This window comes from Chroicocephalus ridibundus, chromosome 17 (genome assembly GCF_963924245.1).
Source record: "Chroicocephalus ridibundus chromosome 17, bChrRid1.1, whole genome shotgun sequence".
NCBI classification, from domain to species: Eukaryota; Metazoa; Chordata; class Aves; order Charadriiformes; family Laridae; genus Chroicocephalus; species Chroicocephalus ridibundus.
Window position 1 is genome coordinate 5327603 of NC_086300.1, and position 21306 is coordinate 5348908.

The 21306-nt window shown below is 60.5% G+C and overlaps 2 protein-coding genes across 3 annotated transcripts in view; one reads left to right on the forward strand and one right to left on the reverse strand.

Moving 5' to 3' along the window:
* Positions 1–13871, reverse strand: part of MRC2 (mannose receptor C type 2) — a 30640-nt gene extending 16769 nt beyond the window's left edge. The window contains exons 1-6 of one of the 2 annotated variants that reach the window (XM_063354511.1): positions 13710–13871; positions 2197–2595; positions 1767–1940; positions 1371–1535; positions 1079–1192; positions 188–331 (exon numbers count right to left, since the gene is read on the reverse strand). In XM_063354511.1, the coding sequence (XP_063210581.1) occupies positions 188–331; positions 1079–1192; positions 1371–1535; positions 1767–1940; positions 2197–2595; positions 13710–13800 (1087 nt within the window). In that variant the 5' untranslated portion in view covers positions 13801–13871. Of the gene's footprint in view, positions 1–187; positions 332–1078; positions 1193–1370; positions 1536–1766; positions 1941–2196; positions 2596–3880; positions 4002–13709 lie in introns of those variants that run through there. The other variant, XM_063354512.1, reaches the window with a different exon arrangement.
* Positions 13872–15320: 1449 nt separating this feature from the next.
* LOC134524676 (uncharacterized) lies at positions 15321–17367 on the forward strand. Its single transcript, XM_063354873.1, has 3 exons — positions 15321–15402; positions 15511–15689; positions 16377–17367. The coding sequence occupies exons 1-3, from the start codon at positions 15321–15323 to the stop codon at positions 17022–17024; spliced, it is 909 nt and encodes a 302-aa protein (XP_063210943.1). The 3' UTR covers positions 17025–17367.
* The last annotated feature ends 3939 nt before the right edge of the window (positions 17368–21306 follow it).

The window sequence follows — 21306 nt, forward strand, 5'->3', positions numbered from 1 at the left end:
TAGGCCGCCCTGGGGAGCTCGACCACTGCTCCACACATCCAGGGTGCCAGCAAGCTGGGGACACCATGGGCATCTCCACAGGCTGCTCCGGCACGCCGGCAGCATCCCCTGAGCACGCCGGGACGGGAACACAGCTGGCTGGGAGACAGGACTACCCATTCCCGGTGCTGCCCACTCCCCCGCTCACCTGTCAGGAAGGGGTCGGCGGTGGCGTTGGGCTTCTTCTTGCAGACGTAGGGGAGGGCGATGCCGCAGTCGCGGTTCTGCCACCCCCCGGAGGATTCGGTGCGGATCACCCCGCAGTTCTCCTCGCTGGGGTTGTCGGGCTGGTCTGGAAAGTGGGGTGAGGGGGGGACACGCTGCTGAGGAGCTGGGGCAGAGCCGCCAACACTGCCCAGGCAGGCAGGGCACCGTACAAGGGCCGGCGCCGGCAGAGCACAGCTCTCCCTGCTCCAACACCAGTAAAGACCTATTTATTTTGTTGTTTCGCATGATGAAGATGTGACCTCACATGCCCAGGATTATTTATTGTGCCTCGATGCCCGAGGACCTGGAGCATCGCTATTTTACCTACCAGTGTTGGATGGCAGTTGTGGGGGGCACATGATACCAGACCTGAACTGTCCCCACATCTCCTCCAAGGGTGTCACTGTCCCCAGGAGTGCCTCTGGGTGACAGCACTGGGCACAACCAGAGCAGCCCTCGCAATGGGTCCTTCTGCCCCCCTGAGCGCCCCAGGGTTAGAGATGGGTGTCTGCAGTTGGGGACCTCTCCTCAGCTGCGCCCCAGCACCGAGCTGGGATGCAACGACCCTCCAAACAAGGGTGCTCAAACCCAGATTACCCACAGGGCTACTGAGGGTCTGCGGGAGGACAATTCCCCCTCCAGCGCCCTGTGTCCCCCCTCCAGCTCCTCGGATGCCCCAGGCTGCTTCGCAGACCCATGAGTCTCTCCATCCCCAGGCAGCAAGGGGACACCCCATGGCAGCCCGGGCCACCTGCCCTGCCACGGGCCCATCTCCGGTGGTCACAGGCTGTTCCCCAGCCCCCCCATCCCCACTGTATCCCCCGTGGCTCACCGCTCTCCCAGTTGAGGTACTTGAGGGGCGAGTTGTCTGACCACTGCCAGCCTCCGTTGATGTCCAGGTCGTTGAGCCCAATCCAGAGTGTGGAGCTGTACCCCGTCAGCAGCCCTGGGACCGAGGGGCAGGATCAGTCCCCCTGGCCCCAACTGAACCCCCAGCCCGTCACCATCCCCAGACCAACTACCCAGGTCAGGCGGAGTAACCTGGCACCGGTGATGGTCACGGTGCCACCAGCTCTGCCCCAAGTGAGGACAACGGGTGCTCAGCCAGGCTGCCATCATCTCACCGTTGATGTAGGTCTGCTCGTGGATCTCGGTGATGCTGAGCAGGTTGGCCCCTTGCTGCTCACAGCTATTCCAGGCCTCCCGCCACGACAGCGTCGACTGGAAGTTGAACTGGTAGCAGCTGTTGGTGAGGTGGTCCTTGTCCCAGAAGGTCTCGCAGTCGTTGCCTGTGAGGATGAGCACAGTGAGCACCCAACACAGCCCCATCTGTGGCTCCAAAAACCCCCAATAACCCCCAAATGCAAGATAAAAAGAAGCCAGTGGGGCTGCGCCGGCACCGCTGGCTGCTCACAGGAGGAGGGATGAGCCAGGAGGGAAGGGGACAGGCAGGAACGCCCCCAGGAGGGATGAACATGAGGTTTCTGCTTTTCCCCATGGGACGCATCCCCCGCACTTACTCTTTATGGGGCAGAAGCCCCATCGCTCGTCCTTGCCGTAGTCCTGGGTAGTGGCACACCAGAGATGGCCGTCCTCCCGCCCCGTGCTGGTGCACTCGTGAAACCACTGGTTGTCGTACTTGAAGGGGATGGTGCAGGGCTTCCCGTGCGAGTTGCCCTGGATGGTGTAAATCTCTGTGGGGGGAAAGAGGAGCCCTTGCTTGAGGCTGCGTCTGTGGGGAGCTGGAGGGAGGCGAGGGGCAAGGGGTGCAGGGGGCTCAGTGCAGGGGCTGCCTCCTCCCTGGGGCTGATCCCCGTTGCACCGATTCTGCCCGGTTTTGCAGACAAGCTGCCTGGGCAGGACCCCATCGCTGCAGCACCGCGGCCTCAGCCCACGTTGCGGGGCTGGTTTGGGTTACGGGGTTAACACTAATGCCCAACGAGGCATTACCAGAGTACGGCACGGAGCACAGATCCTCCTCGGTGCCGTACGTCCTCCACTGCGAGCCGCGCGCCTGGTCGCCCCTGTCCGTGGAGGAATTGCCCGGGCGGGCGCCAAGGTGCTGGGAGAGCTGCTCCCCGAGGCCGCGGCAGCTCCAGCGCATGTTGACAGACTCGCGGTCGCACTCGTAGGTGGCCAAGGGGTGCAGCCCCGCCGTGGCGTTGGCCCCGTGCCACGACACCCCCAGGCACTGCATGGCCCCCACGTTGAAGAGGCGATTTCGCGAGACCCATTTCCACTGCTGGGCCGGGGCGCTGGCGTTGCAGCCCTTGGTGAGTCTCACCAGCGAGTCCTTCGTCTCCAGGCAGCCCTGCGCACCCGCGTTGTAGATGAGGAAGACTTTGGAGTCTGGGGAAAAAACACAGGGAAAGGGTTAAAGCATCGCTGGGGATTCTGCGTCATGCCACGCATCGCCCCCAGCCCCACCAGAGCATCCTGGCTCCCTTTTCACGCAAGTTTTGGGGTGCATCCCTGTGCAGAGCATCCGGCACGCTGGGGACCACTGTTTCCCTGCGTAAAAAACCCCAGGGTTTGCCCCGATGCCTGTCCTCAGGGTGATGGTCTCTGGGCAGGGTGACACGGATGGGTGTTTGCACCAACTGTGGCATCCCTGCAACGCACCAACAAGTGGCTTTTGGGCATCGGAGCCAGTGCAAAGAGCTCGCCCGCTCTAACAGCATCAGCAAAGCCATTTAAAATAGAGTTCCCATCGGCAGCGCTCGGCTGCAGCATCCCGAGGCATCGCAACGAGCCCCGGAGGAGCCCACGCCAATGGCTTCGGCACCGTCCATCTGCTCCGGGCGGAGAAAAACAGAGCGGGGAAACAGAGAGCGCATCCATCATTTTTATGTCTATTTGGGGACCTGTTAAAAAAATTTGCGGAGCAAACAAGAACTTTGGGGGAAGGTCTCCCATCGCGTGAACAGGGCGTGATGGAAAATGCCTGCACGCAGCCGCAACTCCCGCGGGCTCGGCCCCAGCAAACACGAAACGTCGCCTCGGGACCCTCCGAAATCCCAGCCCAGGCGCTGGGAGGCGGGAGCAGAGCGAGGGGAAGCGCTGCCAGCAGATAAAGCGCTCGCGCAGCTGCGGAGGGGAGAAAGGCTGATCTCAACCCCGGCTCCACGCACGTCCCGCGGTCCTGCCCGCCGCCACAGCCCAGCCCCGCAGCCCCACGGCGACTCCCCGACCCCCAGCATCACCAAGGGCCACCCCAGCACCTGAATCCAGCACAAAACCTCTATAAACCAGCAAACCCAGGACATCTCACTGGGACGCGTTGCTCCAGCTGACGTGTCATTTTTAAAAGATAACTTTATTGCTTCAAATGCTTCTTTCTAAGTGAAAAAGCCGCCCCCGGGGCTCTGCGCAGCTGCTTCTTGCCCCAACGCCCCAGCAAAAACCTGCCCAAAGCAGCACATCAACAAGACGACTTTTGTCAGGGGTTTTTTTTGTTTGTTTTAAAAGCAACTTTCTTTTTTTTTTTTTTTTTAACACAACAAGCATTCACCAGAAGTCAAAGCGAACTCACGGGCCCTGCTATATTTAGCTTTGGTTTGCTTTGGTTTTTTGCCATTGTATGAATTTTTTGGGCTGAAAAAGGTTTTCATTTCCCATTCCCCCGCAACCTCACCCTGCCCCAGCTATGTTGTTACAGGCGGCTCCAGCACAGTCGAGCAACAAACATCTCAGCCCAGCGAACCTTCCCGACTTGTCTCTGAAAAGAGGAAAGAAATGGAGGAAGAAGGACATTTCGTTTCAGAGCTTCTGCATCGACCCGGCTCCAGAAAAGAAATGACGCAAAAGGCCCGTTGCCCAGCCGAGATGACATCGGCGATGACCTCAAATACACAGAAGTGAAGGCCGTTCGCACGGCGATCTCCGGGCAGCAGACTCTGCGCACGCACAACAGAAAAAGGCAGCGACTGGAAGAAGAAATGCTTAATTTCTCAGAAAGTATTTTTCAAATCATGGCAAGTGAAAAAAAATAAGGAAAAAATTCAGACGGGGCCAATTTTGGCTGGCTGAAGCTCAGGTCCCTCAAACTGGTGCTGGTGTTCCCCCAACTAGAGCTGGCTTGATCCTGACCTGGACATCGGGAGACAGGCTCATCCCCCACCAAACACCCATCTCACGTGCCAGCATCACCCGTGGCATCACCCAGCCCATCGCTCTCCCCTTCCCGCATGCGACCCACCACCACCACGGGGACACGGGGCAGGGGGTGTCTTTGAGCACTTCTGAGGTGATGCAGCATCAGCGCCGTGACCCGCTGGACCCAAGTACCGACGCTCGGGAGGGATGAGACCTCCCTGGGTGACAGGCTGTGCCGCAAGGAGACGAACACCGGCACTTCGGTACCAGGAATAGAAAAAGCTGTTCTACTGCCAGCACCGCCGTGGCCGTTAGCAGCAGGGGTCAGCAACGGGACACCCTCCTCCGCTTATCTGCTAATCCGGCTGCATAAAAAAATTAATAGCCTGTCGGAAAAGCCCTGGAGGCAGCCCCAGGAGCCAGCGTTGGGGTGCTCAGCGCTGCATCGGGGCTGCGCGGCACCAGGCAAGGGCGATGCTCGACAGCAGCCACGCAGCGGCACGGTGCTCGGAGGAAGCTGTCCAGACTGGAGGGGGCAGTCCCGGGGCCGGAAAAGCACAAAATATCATTTTACTCTAAAAAGAGAAGAGCTGGAGGTAGGAAATTATAGGCTAAGGGTTTTGGGCTGCCCCCGCACCCCGCAGGCGGCTCGGCTCAGCCCCTTTGCTCAAAGCAGGCAGAAGAGGGCATCAAATGGCCCCCTTGGTCCTTGCGGAGTCCTGGAGGAACAGGAAAGCTTTACCATCAGCTCAGCCCTCGCACCTCCCCGGCGCTTCCATCTTCTCCCCCTGCAAAAACCCCCGTGTGCCACAGGTGGGGAAGCTGCTCCAGGCAAGGCTGGAGCCAGGGCCGGGGTGGGACGACCAACACAAGCTCAACACATGTCAGCAAAGGCACCTTCTGTGCTTCACCCAAAATATGCTTTTCTTTCCCTTATTTACAGGGAATTCGGGGCTGACTTGACCCCCACTGGTGTCCACGGCACTGGCAGCGGCGCTTGGTCTGGCCCCTGATGTGCTGAAAGGAGCTTCCAGCCTCCCTGGCCGATGGGGTTCGAGACCTACGGAAGAAATGGCTCCCCAGGGCACCGACAGTCTTTTTTTCCGTGGTGCCCCTTGCTTCGGCCAAATCTGGGCTCTTCCCGACCATCTCCCAGCTGTCACTCGTGCAGAAACCTCCGACACGCGGCTGCAGAGGCCACACCACCGAGCACCAGCCCGGCTGCGGCTGTCTCCAGCTCCACAACGACGCTCAGCACCGAAACCAGGCGCCCGAGTAAACTCTCCCTGCTCCCACCCGGCTACAGACGGACGGGATGGATGCGGAGTTGGGTGGGATGGGGCCAGTTTGTATTGATGAATCCCTTCTCCCAGCCTGGTATCCCGCAAAGCAAACCCAACCCTTGCAGGAGGCAGCTCCGGAGGAGCATGCCAGTGGGACTGGGAATGTCCCCGTCCCTTCCAGGGCGCCCTCTCCTGCACTGCCCTCCGCAGCCATGGCGCAATGATGGGCGACTCCTTTCAGAGATGCTCCTCGGGTTTTCACACCCACCCGCAGACTTGAAACCCCCCGGGCAGAGCTTCCCAACCCCCTCCGGCTCCGGAAACCCAACCAGTGCAAAAACACTGCCAGATCCTCCTCCCTGCCCCGAAGAGGAGCTGCCTGCACTGCACAGCCTGTGCCTCTCCCTCCTGCACCCTACACCTTCCCCGCAGCGCCAGCTCAGAGCAGCTCTGCTCCATCATCTCCTCCTCCTCCTCCTCCTCTGCGGAGGAACTGTGAAAGCAAAGGGAAAACCCACGCTTTCAGCGAGGATGCTGTCTTGTCCCAGCCACGCAGACAACTGGATGCTGCCTCCGGCTTACTGGTACGAGCACGGAAACCAGCCGGTGCTACAAGACAGCGTGATGGTGGGGAGTTGGGGCTGCGAGCGAGACTCCGGCTCTGCCCGCAGAAACGCTCTCCTTTCCCACGGGGGAAACACCGGGACGCTCGCGCTTTGGCACAGCGGGAGAAATCAGCCTTGGCACTGGCGGCTGAATGCCGAAGAGATGGAGGAGCCGCGATCCTTTGGGGCAGCTCTCAAGGGAGGTTTTACACCCCGTGCCCGCCTCCAGGTTCTCTCTTTTTTTTTTTTTTTTTTTTTTTTTAAATTAGAATAAGCACCTTTTTAGCCAGCAGAAAGTCTGAACCGGAGGGAACTCAGCTCAACCCTTCCCACAACAGCTTTACCCACAGCAAAAAAGGAAAGATTCACAGCCTACAATTTTGGGGACCGTGGGCAGCACAGGATGAGAGAGGCGACGGGGAGGCTGCAGGGGACAGAGGTGGCCATCGGTGGTGGCAGACACAGAAAGCACTGCGGCACGGCGTGGATGAGTGTCCTCGGCATCACCCTGCCCCGAGCATGTCCCAGCCCGGCCACCCACACCAGGACACCCGCAGCACCCCTGCAACGTTGCATTGTCGCCCTCCCATCACCAACAACACAAGCTCCGGATAGACCCCGGTCCTGGTTATCCTGAGCTGGAGCATCTCCACGGCTCGGATCAGTCCCGGTTATCCTGGGCTGGAGCAGCTCCAGGGCTCTGGGCGCAATTTCATCCGACCGGAGCCGAAAGCAAACGCTGGCCCCAGCATGGCAGTGCCGCTCCGGCTCTGTGCCCATCCCCTGCCACCCCCTTGGCTCCTCTGCGAGTCTCATCGTGGCACCCGCTCAATGGCAGAGCCCTTCGTGCAGCTCCAGGGCTGCACTGGGGCTCACCCCGTCCTGCAGCCGCCCCGGCGAAGGTGCTCCCTGCCCGACGCTCTCACTCGGGATCGCCCTTTATTTGGGGTGTCCCGAAAAAAACAGCTCCAAGCCTGCTTGTGTGGGAGGCTGAGCACACACAGAGCAACATGGATGATCCCCTCCTCAAAGGTTTCTGTGCTGCAGACGCTGCCGGGGAGGTCGCTGGCTCCAAACCACCCGGCACATCCTCCAAGCCTGGCGCTGTGCCCCCCAGCCACGGCAGCAAACGGGGCTCTACTGGAGCTCCAAGACCCGGGAGCTCCTCAGGAGCCGCAGACCCCCACGTGAGGAAAGCAAACCTGCTAACGAACGCCTTCATTCGGATTTGTGAGCCCACGCAAAAGTTTTACCCAGAACATCCTGCAGCAAGAAACCCACCCTTCGCTCGTACGGTGCAGAAAGAAACCTCCTTTCAGCCTGAACCTCCCAGTTCCATGTGCTCCCCCGCACTGGGAAACAGGGCACAGCAGCCCCAAGCCACTTGCTCCAAACCACCGGCTTTTTAGCCTGTTATTGCTGCCCGAGGGCGAGCAGCGGCTCCGAAACCCACATGGCAGCGATGGAGGAAAAGGTGTGGGAAGCAGTAGCTCATTCACAATAACCAAGGTGGGGACGCACCGAACTCGGGGAGGCGAAGATCAGCAACAGAGAAGCAAAACCCTCTGGAATAAAAAACAACATTAAAAGAACCAAAAAGAACCATTCTATTCTACGAAAAAGTGTTGCTGGTTGAACACAGGAGGGTTTTTCCAGACAGAGCGAGGCTCCGCCGCCAGCAGCCCTGCAGGAGGGGAGGGAGCTGCCGGGACGGGGACAGACCCGGCCCGAAAATTCACCCTCCGGGGACACCCGGGAGCGCAGGACCCCAGGGCTGCCCCCCGGCCCCAGGGCTGCCCCCCGGCACTGCGCCCGCCGGCTCCACTGATGGCTGCTGCAGCGGCGCGGAAAAGCCCCAGCTCCATCTTAAATTCTTCCTGGAAAGAAGCTCCCGGCAAAGCCCAGCGTTGCCACCGCTGGCATTCGCACGCCATCCGCTGACGCCGTCCCCAAGGTCTCGGCGTAGAGAGAAGAGTAAAAGCATGGCCGCTGCCACAAAGAGCAGCGATTTTTGGCCCGAGGAAGGAGCCTGTGTGCCCCTCCAAGGCCTCGGAAAGGGACGCGGTGATAGGAAAAGCAGCGGCCGTGCCCGCGGGAGCTCCCGAGGGCAGAGCTGGGGCATCCCTGCTGCCATCGACCACGGGGCGCGAGAGCGGCCCCAGCCCACGGGGAGGGCAGCACTCCTCCGCCTCCCCCCCAGCTGCTTCTGGGCGTCCATAAACTCTCTGCAACCCCTAAAAGAGGAACTTCAGACTAAAAAAAATAATTAAAAGGGAAGGAAACACAGACCGTACCAGCAGCCCCATGGCACGCCGTGAGCTTCTGGCTCGGGACGGGGCAGTGGCACCGCTCCCGTCTGCTCGAGAATCGCTGGCAGACACCGACCCCCCCACCTTCAACGCTCCTAAACTCGTGGTTTGCATCAAACCAGCGATGCTGCCCGACGTCCTGCAGGCTCATCCCAGCCCAGCACATCCCCGGGGCTCGGCTGGGGCCGGACTCGGCCAAAAGCAGCTCCGGGCACTCCAAGCCAAGCTCCAGAATAAAAATGAGGGGTGGTTGTTTTGTTTTTAAAATAAACCTTGGGCAATCAGGGGCAGATCTCTGGTTACAGGGAAGAAAGGGAAGCTCCCGATGGCCTGGTTGAGGGTATGAGGCAGCAGGACCTGCACTTGGAGCCCAGAAACTCCTCTTGGCTCGCCCAGCGGCGCGGAGAAGCTGCTGTTTATACGGTGGGAGCCGTACGAGATGAGCTCCTTACTTGGCTGCGACCATGAAGGCTACCTACCACCCTGCTTACTCTCTGCTGCCTCGCAAAGGTTTTGGACGGGGTCCACATACCGCGTTTCAGCCTCCCTGCAGACATTACCAAGTCCATTCTCCCCGCACCCTGTCTGGGATGCGGACGAATAAAGGTCCAGCTGTTTTCCACGGGGGATGCTCGCCCCTGGGCAGCTCAAGTGACTCACCCGCAGCTGTGGCAGGGGACAAGGGAGCCAGAAGCCCCAGCATCCACCCTCCGGTACCCAGCAAAGGGTGGAAAGATGTAAATCTTCCCCAAATTTCCCCCAGTTCCTCTCCAGCCCCCAGCCCCACAGCGGCTGCACGCACCCAGAGGTGGAAATCCCAGGTTTGCCGCCTCCCTGGGAATGCAGGAAGGCAGCGCCGTCCATCGAACGGGCTCCAGCTGGGATGGAGGAGTGCGACGGACCCCCTGAGAGCACGGCCAGGAGTGGCGACGGAGGGGGCTCCCCCCTGCTGGGACACGGTGCCAACGTCGCCGTGAATGTCCTGTCCCACACACGTCTTCTCACCCAGCCACAAAATCTCGGCACCGATTCGCCTCCGATTTGCTCGCCCCAAAGCATCTCCCACCGGTAGCACAGACCACCCCGGCCAGCAAATTCGTGGTCACGTCCGGGGGTGCGATGTGACACGCAGGACAGCCCCGACATGTGTCCCCATAGACGCGGTTCCAGCACAGTTGGCCAAAACCCAAAATTTTCAACACTACTAAAGAAACTCCCTAAGAGGAGTAGTAAAAAAAATATGACCCAGAGATTTTTCCTCCCTTGTTTCTCCACCATTCCTGATATTAACACCTCGAGCGGCACCATCAGGGTCTCCAGACAAGCGACCCCCGCTTTTTTACCAAGGCCAAGCACATCTGCACAGCAAGGATCAGCCCCTGGTGTCCCACAGCTTTTTTTTTTTTTGTCTTTTAATTAAAATGTCTAAGACACAACTTCCCACCGGGTGCTCTTTCCCTGCCTCGTGCCCAGCCCTCAAGGGCAAGACCAGGGTAAATGGGGCTGTTCCCTGCAGAGCCCAAAGTCGCCGTGTCTGGATTCAGGCGGAGGAAAAGGCTCGATCTCCCCGTTCCTGGTCTCAGCACCATCCTGCAAACACGCTGTTTTACATGGAGAAATCCCATTTATGTCCCCGTTTCGGCAGCACGAGGCGTAAATCAGGACCGAGCTCTCACCGGGATGGGGATGAAGGGAACATCATGCTTGAAAAACGCCCCGTACCCCCTGCAAACACCCAAACCTGTGCTCCCGGGCTAAAGAATAATCCCAAGAATTTGCAAGTCAATCCACTAATCATTTTCTAATCCTTAATTAATTAAAGATGGGTCCTTTAAGACAGGGAGCATCTGTGCGGGTCTCTTCTGGGCTGTGAGTAATCTTAAGAATGAGAAAAATGTCGATGCTCCGCAGTCTCGGCACAGTTCAAATTAATTAAAATCCTGCTCCCTCGGCTGCACGTGAAGAACAAAATTTTACAAATTGCTTGAACAACCCTTCGAGGAAACGGCTGGGTTGGGACGGGCTCGCGAGGACGGCCGCGGCGCACGCTCCCAGCGGAGAACCGGCCGCGCTGGAGGGAGGCGAGCGGGGCGCGATGCACCGGGGAGCAGCGCCGGGACCCCCGGCAGAGCCGACAACTGGGGCAACAACCCCTTTCCGAGCACCCACCCAGGTACCACAGCCAGAGTCTCCCGCTACGGATCTACCAGCTGGAAAAGATGAGTTAGCAGCCGGCAACCGTACCCCCTCCGCAGCCATTTGCGTTGATTTCGGGGCAAAAAGTTTCCCCAGAGAATATTTAAGGAAGAGGGAAGGCAGGAGCGTGCCTCTGCCCTGCAGGGAGAGGTGAGAAACCCAGCCAGAAATAAAGTGGAAGAGAGAAACCCGCAACGTGGCTTCAACCATCACTGTCCTCTCGCGCGCCACTAAGGTGTCCCAGGGCAGCACCTTCACCTGGGAAACCTCCCGGGGCCACCGCACCGCCCTGGGCGGCTCTGGGGGAAGGGGACACTTTTGCTACCCAAGGCTAAGTCTCTTTTGCTTTTCATTCTTGTAATTCTTGCGCAAGCGGCCACCCCGTGTCCCCGTCCCGCCCGGCTGGCTGCTGAGCGTGCCGGGGCGGCGAGGTCCCCGGCTGTCCCCTACACCCCGCCAGGCACCGAGCCGCTGGGCTTTCAGCCGCGAAGCCGACACCTCCATTCCCCTTTCCTGCTCCCAAATAACCCAAAGAAGCCCGAGTTACAACTTCTTGGAGCTGCGTTTGCCGTGCAACGAGCCGTTTCCATTGCAAAGAGGAAAACGGGGAGGGAGTTTCACGCAAAGGCGGCTCTGTTTGTTTTACAGGCTGGAAATTCTTCCCCGGGTCCCCTTCGCCCCCTCCCCTCGCCGCAAAGCCCGGGTGGCCGCAGGCACTTGGTTGCGCACCAGGGAGAAGCTGATCCAAAGCACCAGCAGCGCCATGTCCCTGCACCGATGCGGGGACCTCGTCCCTCCTGTAGTCATGGTGGGACGGGAGCTGCTGCCTCAGTTTCCCCACGGCAGGAGCGTGGGTGCTCAAGCCGTGGGGCAGAGATGGGGCAGGCGGGAGCAATACCCCATCGAGGAGCCACAAACCTCCTGCCAAAAGCCTTGCTCCGCCTTCCCGGCTCTCCTGAGGGCGAGGATTTGGCACAAACCCCTCAAGGAAGCGTCAGCTCCCTGGGGAACCCAACGCCGTCTGCCAGGCCAGCCCCCACCGAGGGCGTCCTTGCAAAGAGCACTCGCTCAGGGGACTCCTGGGACTAACCCACCCCGATCCCAAAATCCCAGCCAGGGTCCTTTCCGAGCTGCAAACCCAGCCTGGCGCTAGGGGACCTTGGATGTGCCACCTCCATCGGCGCCATCCCCTGTCCCCTTCGCCCACTGGGTGCGAGCCAGGGCGATGCTGGGGAGAGCAGCGGAAAAGCGGGGATGGGGTGGGGGGACTGCGGGTGTCCGTGCCCACGGGCCAGCGGGACGCTCAGCGGGAGCAGCGCGGCACGGGGCCGGAGGCAGCTCAAAGCCGCCTTGTTCCTCGCCCTGCCCCGGCGCGGGGCCGGCTGCCACCACGCTCCCGCCGGCACAGAGGTGCCTCTGTCCTCCGGCTCGCGGCACTCGCCAGACCTGCATCCCACCGACATTTTTCAGGGCGAAACAGCCAGAATCGGTGCTTACAGGTAGCTAAGCCCTGCTGAGACCAAGTAACCCCCTTAAAAGCCACAAAAGGAGGAATTCAGGGCCCTCAAGGAAATTATGGGGAGGTTGAAGAGGAATTCAGCTGCGGAACCTTGGAGGGTCAGCTGAAATGTCTCCAACCAGCAGCTGAGGTGTCTCCAACTGGCAGCAAACCCCAGCACCGCTCTCCTGGACGCCCCAGGGAATGGGGGGCTCCTTCCCCATCGCCGCCTCCTTCCTCCATCTCTCGGACAAGCAGTTTCTCCCAGCCGAGAGCCTCCAATCCCAGGCTGGATCCCTCACTTGGGACCGTCGCCCAACGGCATCACCATGAAGCGACGGCAACCCCGGGTTTGCCCCTCGCAATGCCCAGCGGCTGCTGCTGCGCCGGCGGGGAGAGGGGAAAGTGGGGGGCAAGGGGGGAGGAAGGGAGCGGTGCCCTCCCATCCCGCCGTTTCCAAATCTGCTTTGGATTTGCTAAACGTCCTCTAATAAAATAGGCCAAGGGTTTACGGTTATTATCGTTCAGGCAAAAGTAGCCAATTTTGCTTTTTTTTAAAAAAAAAAAAAAAAAAAGATTTTCTCAATAGGGCCAAATTAATCCAAGGAAGCCAAAAAAGCTGTTCCTCGCTTCTGTGCTAGACTATCCTGGGGTAAAACGTGTCTCAAATGGCAATTCCAGGGACCGTCCCAAGGAGCCTCAGGCATCTGGCACATGGTGTCTTCAGAAGGTTTTAAACAAAAAAAAAGAAAAAAAGAAAAAAATACAACCCGTTGACTTTATTGTGAGAATTTACGAAAAGAAAAAAAAAAAAAAAAAAGTCTGCGAATTACCCACTCGGGCCCCGATCCCGCGGGGGGACTTTTCCATAGGATTAACACGGCGGGAGGAGGAGGGGGGGGGGTGTCAGGATGGGAGAGGGAGGAAACCTCCAACAAAACACTTCGGCCCCTTCCCGACCTCCCCCTCCGCCAACTGCCCTCCCCGGGGAGACAAAAGGCCGGAGCGGGGCCGCGGGGCGCTGCGGGCCCCCGGCACCCCCCGGCGCCCCCCCCGGGGCTCCCCCCGCGGCCGCGGAAGCGTTTCCGCCGGTCTCGCCAGACGCTGCGTGGCCGCACGGCGCGGGGAGTTAAACTGAAAATAATAAAAGCGAGCGAAAAGGCGACGGAACGGGGGAGAAAAACCCGACGCGGCCAAACGGGAGAAAACAAAACGCGGCGGAACGAAGCGCGACCGGAGGAGGATGAAGCAAAACAAACGGCGATAAAAGCAAATAAAACATCCCGGGAGGAAATAAACCGGAGCGATGTGAACCGCGCCGGAGCCAAGCGCCCCCCCTCTCCCCCCCCCCGGGCAGCGCCCCGCGGAGCCGGGCTGGGGGGGGTCCCGCATCCCTTCCCTCGCCGCTCTCCCGCCTTTCCCCCGGTAATTAACTCAAGTTGGGGGGGGGGGGTGTCGGGGTAAGGGGGGGTCCCACCTGGGTGCGCAGCGCCGAGCACCAGCTGGAGGCCGAGGAGGCAGCAGAGGGGGGCGCGGAGGGGCCGCGGTCCCGCCGAGCCGCGCCCCATGCCCGGCGCTGCCCCGCTCCGCTCCGCTCCGCTCCGCTCGGGGCCTCGCTGCTCCCTCGCCGGGGCCGGGGGACGGCGGAGGGGCGGGGGGGGAGGAGGAGGAGGAGGAGAAGGAGAAGGAGGGGGAGGAGGCGGGGGAGGAGGGAAAAGGGAGGGAGGAGGGACACCGAAAGGAGAGAGGGAGGCGAGAAGGGGCGGGGGGGGGGAGAAAAAGTTAAAAAAATAAATTAAATTTAAAAAAAAAAAAAAAAAAAAAGCAGCGTGCCGGGCTCAGACACTGCGTCAGCCGGAGCCGCGCTGCCCCCGCCGGTGGGCCCGGCCCCGAGAGCCGGGGGGGGCGGCGGCGGCGGCCGCCCGGGGGCTCCGCCGAGGGGGCGGCGGCGGCGGCCGGGCCCGGGGAGGGGTCTCCGTCCCGCGGCGGGGTGCGGGGGTGAAGGCGGGCTTGGGAGGTGATCATGGGTTTGGGGGTGATGGTGGGGTTTGGGGGTGAAGGTAGGGCTTGGGAGCGATGGTGGAGTTGGGGTGAAGGTGGGGTTCGGGGTGGTGGTGGGATTTGGGGTGATGGTGGGGTTAAGGAGTGAAGGTGGGTTGGGGGGTGATCATAGGGTTAGGGGTGATCATGGGGTTTGGGGATGAAGGTTGGGTTTGGGGGTGATGGTGGGGTCAGGGGTGATGGTGGAGTTTGGGGGTGATGATGGGGTTTGGGGTTGATGATGAGGTTTGGGGATGAAGGTGGGGTTGGGAGGTGATCATGGGGTTGGGAGTAATTGTGGGGTTTGGGGTGATCGTGGGGTTTGGGGATGAAGGTGGGTTTTGGGTGACAGTGGGGTTTCGGGGTGAAGGTGGAGTTGGGAGGTGATCATGGGGTTGGGAGTGATGGCGGGGTTTGGGGGTGAAGGTGGGGTTTGGGGTGACGGTGGGGTTCAGGGGTGAGGGTGGGTTCAGGGGTGATGGTGGGGTTTGGGGGTGATGGTGGGATTTGGAGTGAAGGTGGAGTTTGGGGGTAAAGCAGAGGCTTTGCAGGATGGCCAGCACATCCCTGCAAACCCCTGGGGAGGGCTGGCTCCCCCCGCACAGGGGCCACGCACCATCCCCCTGCCCCCCAGGTGGCCCCAGTGCCCCCGACAGTGCGTGGGAGATGCCTACGGTGCCACCAGCCCCACGTCGGGTCTCGCTCAGCCGTGAGCGAGCACCTTCTCTGTCTCGGGACCTCAGCGTGGGAATCCACCTCCGCCGGCGAGAGGAGCCAAGGGCCGTGTGAGCTGCTGCCACACATTTTGGGTGGCACCCGTGGGTGTTGGGAGGGGTTGGTTCATCCGAAACACGGATTGCCGAGCCAGCCCAGCTCAATCCTCCTCCCTCCCTCCCTCCCTCCCTCCATCCATCCATCCATCCATCCATCCATCCCTGCGGCACAGAGCCGGGCAGCTCCCGGCTCTCCTCTGGGTGGGGGATGCTGAGGTCAGACACAGCTCGTTTCTGATGGATACACTCAAGCCCTCGCCGTAGCTTGGTTCGGGATGACTAAGGAGCAACAGGCCCCACGTCCTGTGGTGAACCTGCAAGCCGGAGAGTTCCTGGATTGCACACAAGGGAGCGAAGGTGCCTCGGAAAGGTGGTTTTGAAGCCCAAGATGCAAAATCACCAAAGTACGGAACAAGATACCGGAGCTGAAACGAAGACATCTGTCCTGTCTGTACTGCTGACTAGCAGCCAACTACTTCACGCTGCGAACGTTACCATCAGGATGGGCCCACTTGGAGCCCCGCACGCCCGGTGACTCTCCCCTCGCGCAGGGACGCCTCTCGAGGTTCGAGGTCCCTCACCCAAGACTAGGAGCTCCTTCCTCGCCCAAGGCGGAGAGATCCCTCCCTCGCGCCAGGTCCTGGGTAAGTGACCGATGGCACGCTGAACTAATGCGAGTGAAACATCACGAATCCATGGAGCTACTCAATTATTATGAACTTTGTAGAGGTAATTCCATTAGACATAAACCGTTGTCCAAGTCTGAGACGAAGATTGGACCTACGGCACCTCGGCTCCGTCAGGGGTTCGGAAAGCAAAGGGGTCGTGACTCAGCGGAGGGTCTTCCTTACCCTTTGCGTCTCCGGTCTCTGTGTGAATCATTCTAACTCCATTCTAACTCCATTTTCCTTTCTATGTTTCTTTCCACGCGGTAATTAATAAGGTGAACCTTGTCGTCAAACTTAATCTTGGTAAATCACGGTTAAACTTTGTTAAAATTCCATCGAATATATTGAACTCTGTCAAATTATCATTTTACCTCAATAAAACAGATTGCTGCTTCTCTCTTCTGGGTGTGGTGTGTTCCACTCCTGGGGGACATGGTGGCACCTTCCCCCCCGTCCGGAGAGCGGCCTCTTGCCTCCAGCCCTGGGGGTGACGGCGCTTCCCGGGACCCTGCCGAGGAGCGTGGGGTGAAGAGCATCACGCAGCACCCCACGCGGATATATCCCGTATACAAGACCTGGATAGAAAAGGCTTTTGAAAACTTTTAAATATTTTTTTAAACTTTTTTTTTCTTTTTTTTTTTTTTTTTTATACCTCCCCTCTAGGCAGGGCTGCCCAGCCCCGAAAGCCAGGCGAAGAAGGCAGTGTGGGTGGAAAACGTTGGAAATGAGCATTTTCCCGGCTTCCTACGGCCGTCGGGCTGCGTGTTGCTGTGCGAGGATGCCCACTGCCACGGGAGCCACGCGGCCACCACGGATTCCTGCTTGGGGGGGGTGGGTTTCTTCGGTGCTAAAAGCCATTTGCACCTTGGAAAACCATCAGCCCCAAAACAGCGCAGGTGCTGCCCCCCTCCTGGAGCTCTGGCTGGAGGGAACGGGTCAGACGAGGCACCCGGCGGGGATTCGGCACCCCAATGTGCCAGAACCAAAGAAAAGCCCCAAATCCCTAAAACCCGGGAGGAGAAAATTCCCACTGAGCAGCGAGGCGCTGGCTCCCCTGGGCATCACCCAGCCGCTGGAGAGCCGATTCTCCTCCGTTTCTGGAGCAACCAAGAAAGCTTTGAGAGGGGAGGTGGGAATATCGGGAAGTGCGGTGGCAGCTGGGTTGGGAACGTTGAGCTTTTCACTCGGGATTGTGCTGGGAAGCCCCGGGGCAGCGGCGCAGGCTGGCACCCACCGTGCATTCCCGTGTTCAAGGGTTGTGCTCAGACCCACCCGAAAAAGCAGCAAATTCCTCCTTTCCCTGATGGCTGAAAGGGTCCGGCTGCTCTTGGCGTTGCCCGTGGCGTGGCAACGTGGCACAGTGCAAAGATTTGGGTGCACCGGTGCGGAAAGGGTGACGCCTGCAGTGCCCATCCCATGGGAGCATCCCCGGGGACGCGGGAGCCTCACCTCCTCCTCGAGCTCTCCAGGGATTTGGGCAGCGCAGGGGGAAGCACGTCGGACCTCGACACCCAGACTCTGCCACGCAAAATCCGGGTGAAACAATGCTTTTAATCGATCCAAGACGACGGCAGCGCTCCCTCCAGCAGGGAGCAGGATCGGGCCCCGAGATGGGACATCGCGGCGGGGGGACACACACACGTGTAAACCGGCCACGTGGTGTTTGGCCGTTCTTGTGAAAATAAATGAATCCGTTGTTTCCCAGCAAGGCAGGAAGGACCTGCAGACCGGTGCCAGGACGGGCTTTGGGGATGCAAACCCTCCGGGGGGGGCCCAATTAAGTACATCAGCATCTGGGCTGTTGGGCTTTTTAAGCCAGGGATTATTTTTTAATTGAGGCAGCGCCGGGGGAACAGCCTCGCTCGCCCTCCGGGGCTGGACGCGCGCCGGGGGCTGCCCGCGGGGAGCGAGTGCGACAGCCCGGAGGAGAGGAGGGAATTGCCCAGATCCTCCCTCCCATCCCTAAACTTTGGAGACCACTCCGGGGGCATCCCACCCACCGAGGCGCCAGCGGCTGGACGTGATGGAGCCGTGGAGTCCCATGAGTGGGACTCTCCATCCATCCCGGGCAAACCTGACATCCCTTTCCCAGGAGGCGAGTCCCATCCAAAGGACAGGACACGGCAGAGACGAAAGGCTTCGGATCCCACGGAGCATTGCTGCCTCCTGGCCTGGTTCATCCCATGTCTTGGAGGCCCCTGTGATTAGAAGATAATTAGCACTTCCTAATTATTAATTCCCCCAATAATGGCTAACAGCTCCTCACCTACTCTCCTCCTAATCCAGTTTCGTACCAGTTCAGTTGCTACTCGTCGGAGCGGATCGGGAGGAAACGCATTTTTCCCTTCCCCTGGGATGTTTCCAAGCTGTCTGACCTCTCTGGCCCTAACGAGCTGCTGCCAGACGAGGGGCGGCGGCTGCGCGCAGGCGATGGCCGACGGCGCCGCAGCCGAGCGCTCGGGAGGGCTCGTAGCACCCGGCAAGGGATGGGGGCGATGGGCTGGCCCAGGGTTTGGCCAGCACTCGGGCCGTTCAGCGTCTGCGGCCAATTCCCGCAGTCGGAGCATCTCTATCTGTCTCCTTGTTGGAAAAATAAATGCTATTTTTTGGCCAAAGCGAAACACTGTATGGGGGTGGTGACAGCGGAGGGGCTGCAGTGGGACAGGGTGAAACTGCGTCAGCTCCAGCGAAAGTGCCCCTGCAGAAGGATTTGGAAAATATTTCCGTAGATGGATCCGTGCCACTCACCAGTGTCTGCCCTCGTCGGGAGCGCTGGCAGAGGACGGGTCAATGGGCGATGCTCAGCTTCCTACAGGTTGGAAATTAAATGTTGCTAACGAGCTGTGGGACCCAGCCATCGGGGTGGCACCCTGCGAGGTGCCGAGTTTGAGGTTGATACGGGGCAGATTTGGTGTTTGCTCGTGACGGAGGCGTTAGAGGAGAGGATCTGGCGACCCATGGACCATGAGAGCAGCGGCCGTAGCACCAGGCTCGAGGGCAGACGCTCTGCAGGAAGGATCTCTACAAACCCAGCAGCCACCCCCGAGGAGCAGGGGGTCCAAAGGGTCTAATTTTAGAGCCCGGGGAGGGCACGGGGGTACCGCATCCAACCAGGGAGGCTGCACGTCCTGCTCCATCGTGCTCTTCCCAGGGTGTCCCTCACTTCCCGTGTTCCTCGGCAGGTCTGAGGGGCTTCAGGAGAACAGTGCTGGAGCCCAAAGCCCTGCCTGCGGGCAGCGGCTGTCGAGGGGCTGCTGCTGCGGCAGCTGGCTTCGCCGCGGCAATGGCGGCCGGGGACGGGCAGCACCTGCCAGGCTCGGCCCCGGGCTCAGCCCTCCGTCCGCGCCGCCCCGGCCTCATCCTGGCCCCCGAACGGCACCGGCCGGGCCAAGATCAACACCCACCTGGCAGCCGCCGCCGCGCTGAGGTCACTGCTTAGGGAAGAGGCCGTCTCGGCGTCTGCTGGCTCCTCTCTCCCCTGCGCCGGCGGCAGGGGAAGGCCACGTCGCTCTCTACCCGTTGGAGACGGGCGGGGGACAGCCAGGGCAGCCCCGGTCCCAGCGATGGAGAGGGTTCCCCCCACCCCGATCCTGCTGCCGGGCTCTGCATCGCAGCCAGCGAAGGGTGGTCGGCAGCCCCCTCGCTGGGACGTGGGGCTCAACACATCCCCCCCCATGGGCTATGGCAAGGGGGACTCGTCCCCAAAATGAATTTGCACCCTTTCCTCCGAGGACAAGCCCGGGGACACCGCGCGGGGGCTCAGCTCCTCCGCAGCACCGGGCACGGCAGTGGCCGTGGAGTGTCCGGGTGCTGCTGACGCTCCCGAGGGTTTGGTTTTCCCCAAGCGCCGACGGGTTCAGCGCCGGGAGGGGGGTCTCAGTGCTGGTGGCTCCACGGAGCAGGGGGTGCAGGGGAGGCACCCTGCCCTGCACTGCAGTCTGCTCCCCGTGCTCCTCGCCTCGGCGCGGAAACGCGGTATTTAAGATAAGCCCCAGCTCTGCTCGACACCCAGCTGCGGGTAGAAGGATCCCGGCCAAAAAGAAGGGCCGTTTCCCTGCCTCCAAACCGACCATCCCCTTGGCTTTTGCAAGGAGCAGACAGGGCTTTGCCAGCTGCTGGGGTTCCTCCAGGGGCTCAATCAGACCCTGCCCCCCCAAATCCCTCCCCACCCCCCTTGCTCCCAGCACCGCAAAGGGGGTCCCTTTGTGGGTGCCCCGTGCTGCGGCTCTCGGGGCTCTTTGCTGCTCTCTCTTCTGCAGCCCTTAAGAGTCAGGCAAGTTCAAGCTGCAAATAATTTATTAAAACCAGATGTGCTCGCTCAAAGCTGCCACGAGGAATTTCAGGGCGCTCCAGCCCGGGGAAGGCCAGCGCCGAGATCCCTGCCCTTCCGCCGCGGGGGCGAGACGAGGCCGGGGGCTGCCCGGGGAGCAGCGCTGCCCTCCCAGCCCGCTGCGTTCTCCTTCCTGCCCGGCCTCCCCAGGGCTCCTGGAAAGGGGGAGAGAGAGGAATTCCAGCCATTTGCAAGAAATTTCGCCTTTTAGAAAAACACTTTCTCCGCATGACTCAAGAGCAAATTAGCAGAGCTGGGTCGGGGAGCGGGGAGGGGAGGCAGCTGGAGAGCGGCGGAGGACAGCACATCCCAAACGGCATCTTCCTCCCGCCGGATGCGGGGATGGGACCAGGGAGCAGAGCTCCCACCCTGTCCCGCAGCCCTTTCCAGCAGGAGCAGCAGCGTGGTCCAGTGGCCACGTAGTCGGCCCTAGATGCTTCGTTTCCACCTCCACTGCTGCCTCACCTCATTGCCACGGACGCCTCCGTCCCTCACCATCTCCTTTCCATCCCTTTAGCCTTGGAGGGGTTTTGGCATCAATCCCGGCCGGTCTCCTGCGTTTGGGTGCGAGCGGGTGTATTTTCAGGATTAGCAGGAGCCGGGATGAGCCAATGCTGAACAAAGCAGGTTTTGAGCCCTGATCTCGATGCAAAGCTGAGCCAGGCCAAGAGCGAGGAGGTTGCCGACACGGCAGCCCCTGTCCCGTGGACCCCGGCCAGCGCGTGCTCGTGGCTCCTGCACAGCCGGCAGCTTTGGTCAAGAGAGGACAGGGCTGAGCAGACCTGTGTTTTTTTTTTTTTCTTCTTCCCATAAATGCAAACCAGAGCCAAGCACCTTATAAACCCACTGCCTGTGCTCCCCATGGCTGCTCGAGTGGGGACGGGAGATCTGGACAGCACATGAGGCCAAATCTCCTTGGTCTTCACCCCGCTGCTAGCAACAGCATCCCTACATTTTTAGCTCCATCCATCCCTCCCTCCCTCACCTTTTTAGCTCCAGCTGGACCATTGCACCCCCCTGCCCCACCCCTGCAGCCCAAGTAAGAGGGGATGGGCAAGCAGCTCCAGGCCAGGGCTGCCTGTGGGCTGGCGAGGCTCATCCCACGCACTGCTGCGGCAGGTGGTGGCCAACCTTTGGTTTTAGGCTTTTACCGGATCAGCTCAAAGCACGGAGCATCCCCTGCGCTGACCCAGCAGCTGGCCCGCCTTTGGAAACGAGGAGCAACAGAAACACCAAGGATGGAGGAAGAAGAAAGGCTGGGGC

Bases quoted from the DNA above. Each gene is read 5' to 3' on its own strand.
- LOC134524676 (XM_063354873.1), top strand. From the start codon at position 15,321: ATGACTAAGGAGCAACAGGCCCCACGTCCTGTGGTGAACCTGCAAGCC. The intron at 15,403-15,510 runs GTGCCTCGGAAA...ACTGCTGACTAG, and splicing joins TTGCACACAAGGGAGCGAAG to CAGCCAACTACTTCACGCTG. The intron at 15,690-16,376 runs GTAAGTGACCGA...CCTCCCCTCTAG, and splicing joins TCCCTCGCGCCAGGTCCTGG to GCAGGGCTGCCCAGCCCCGA.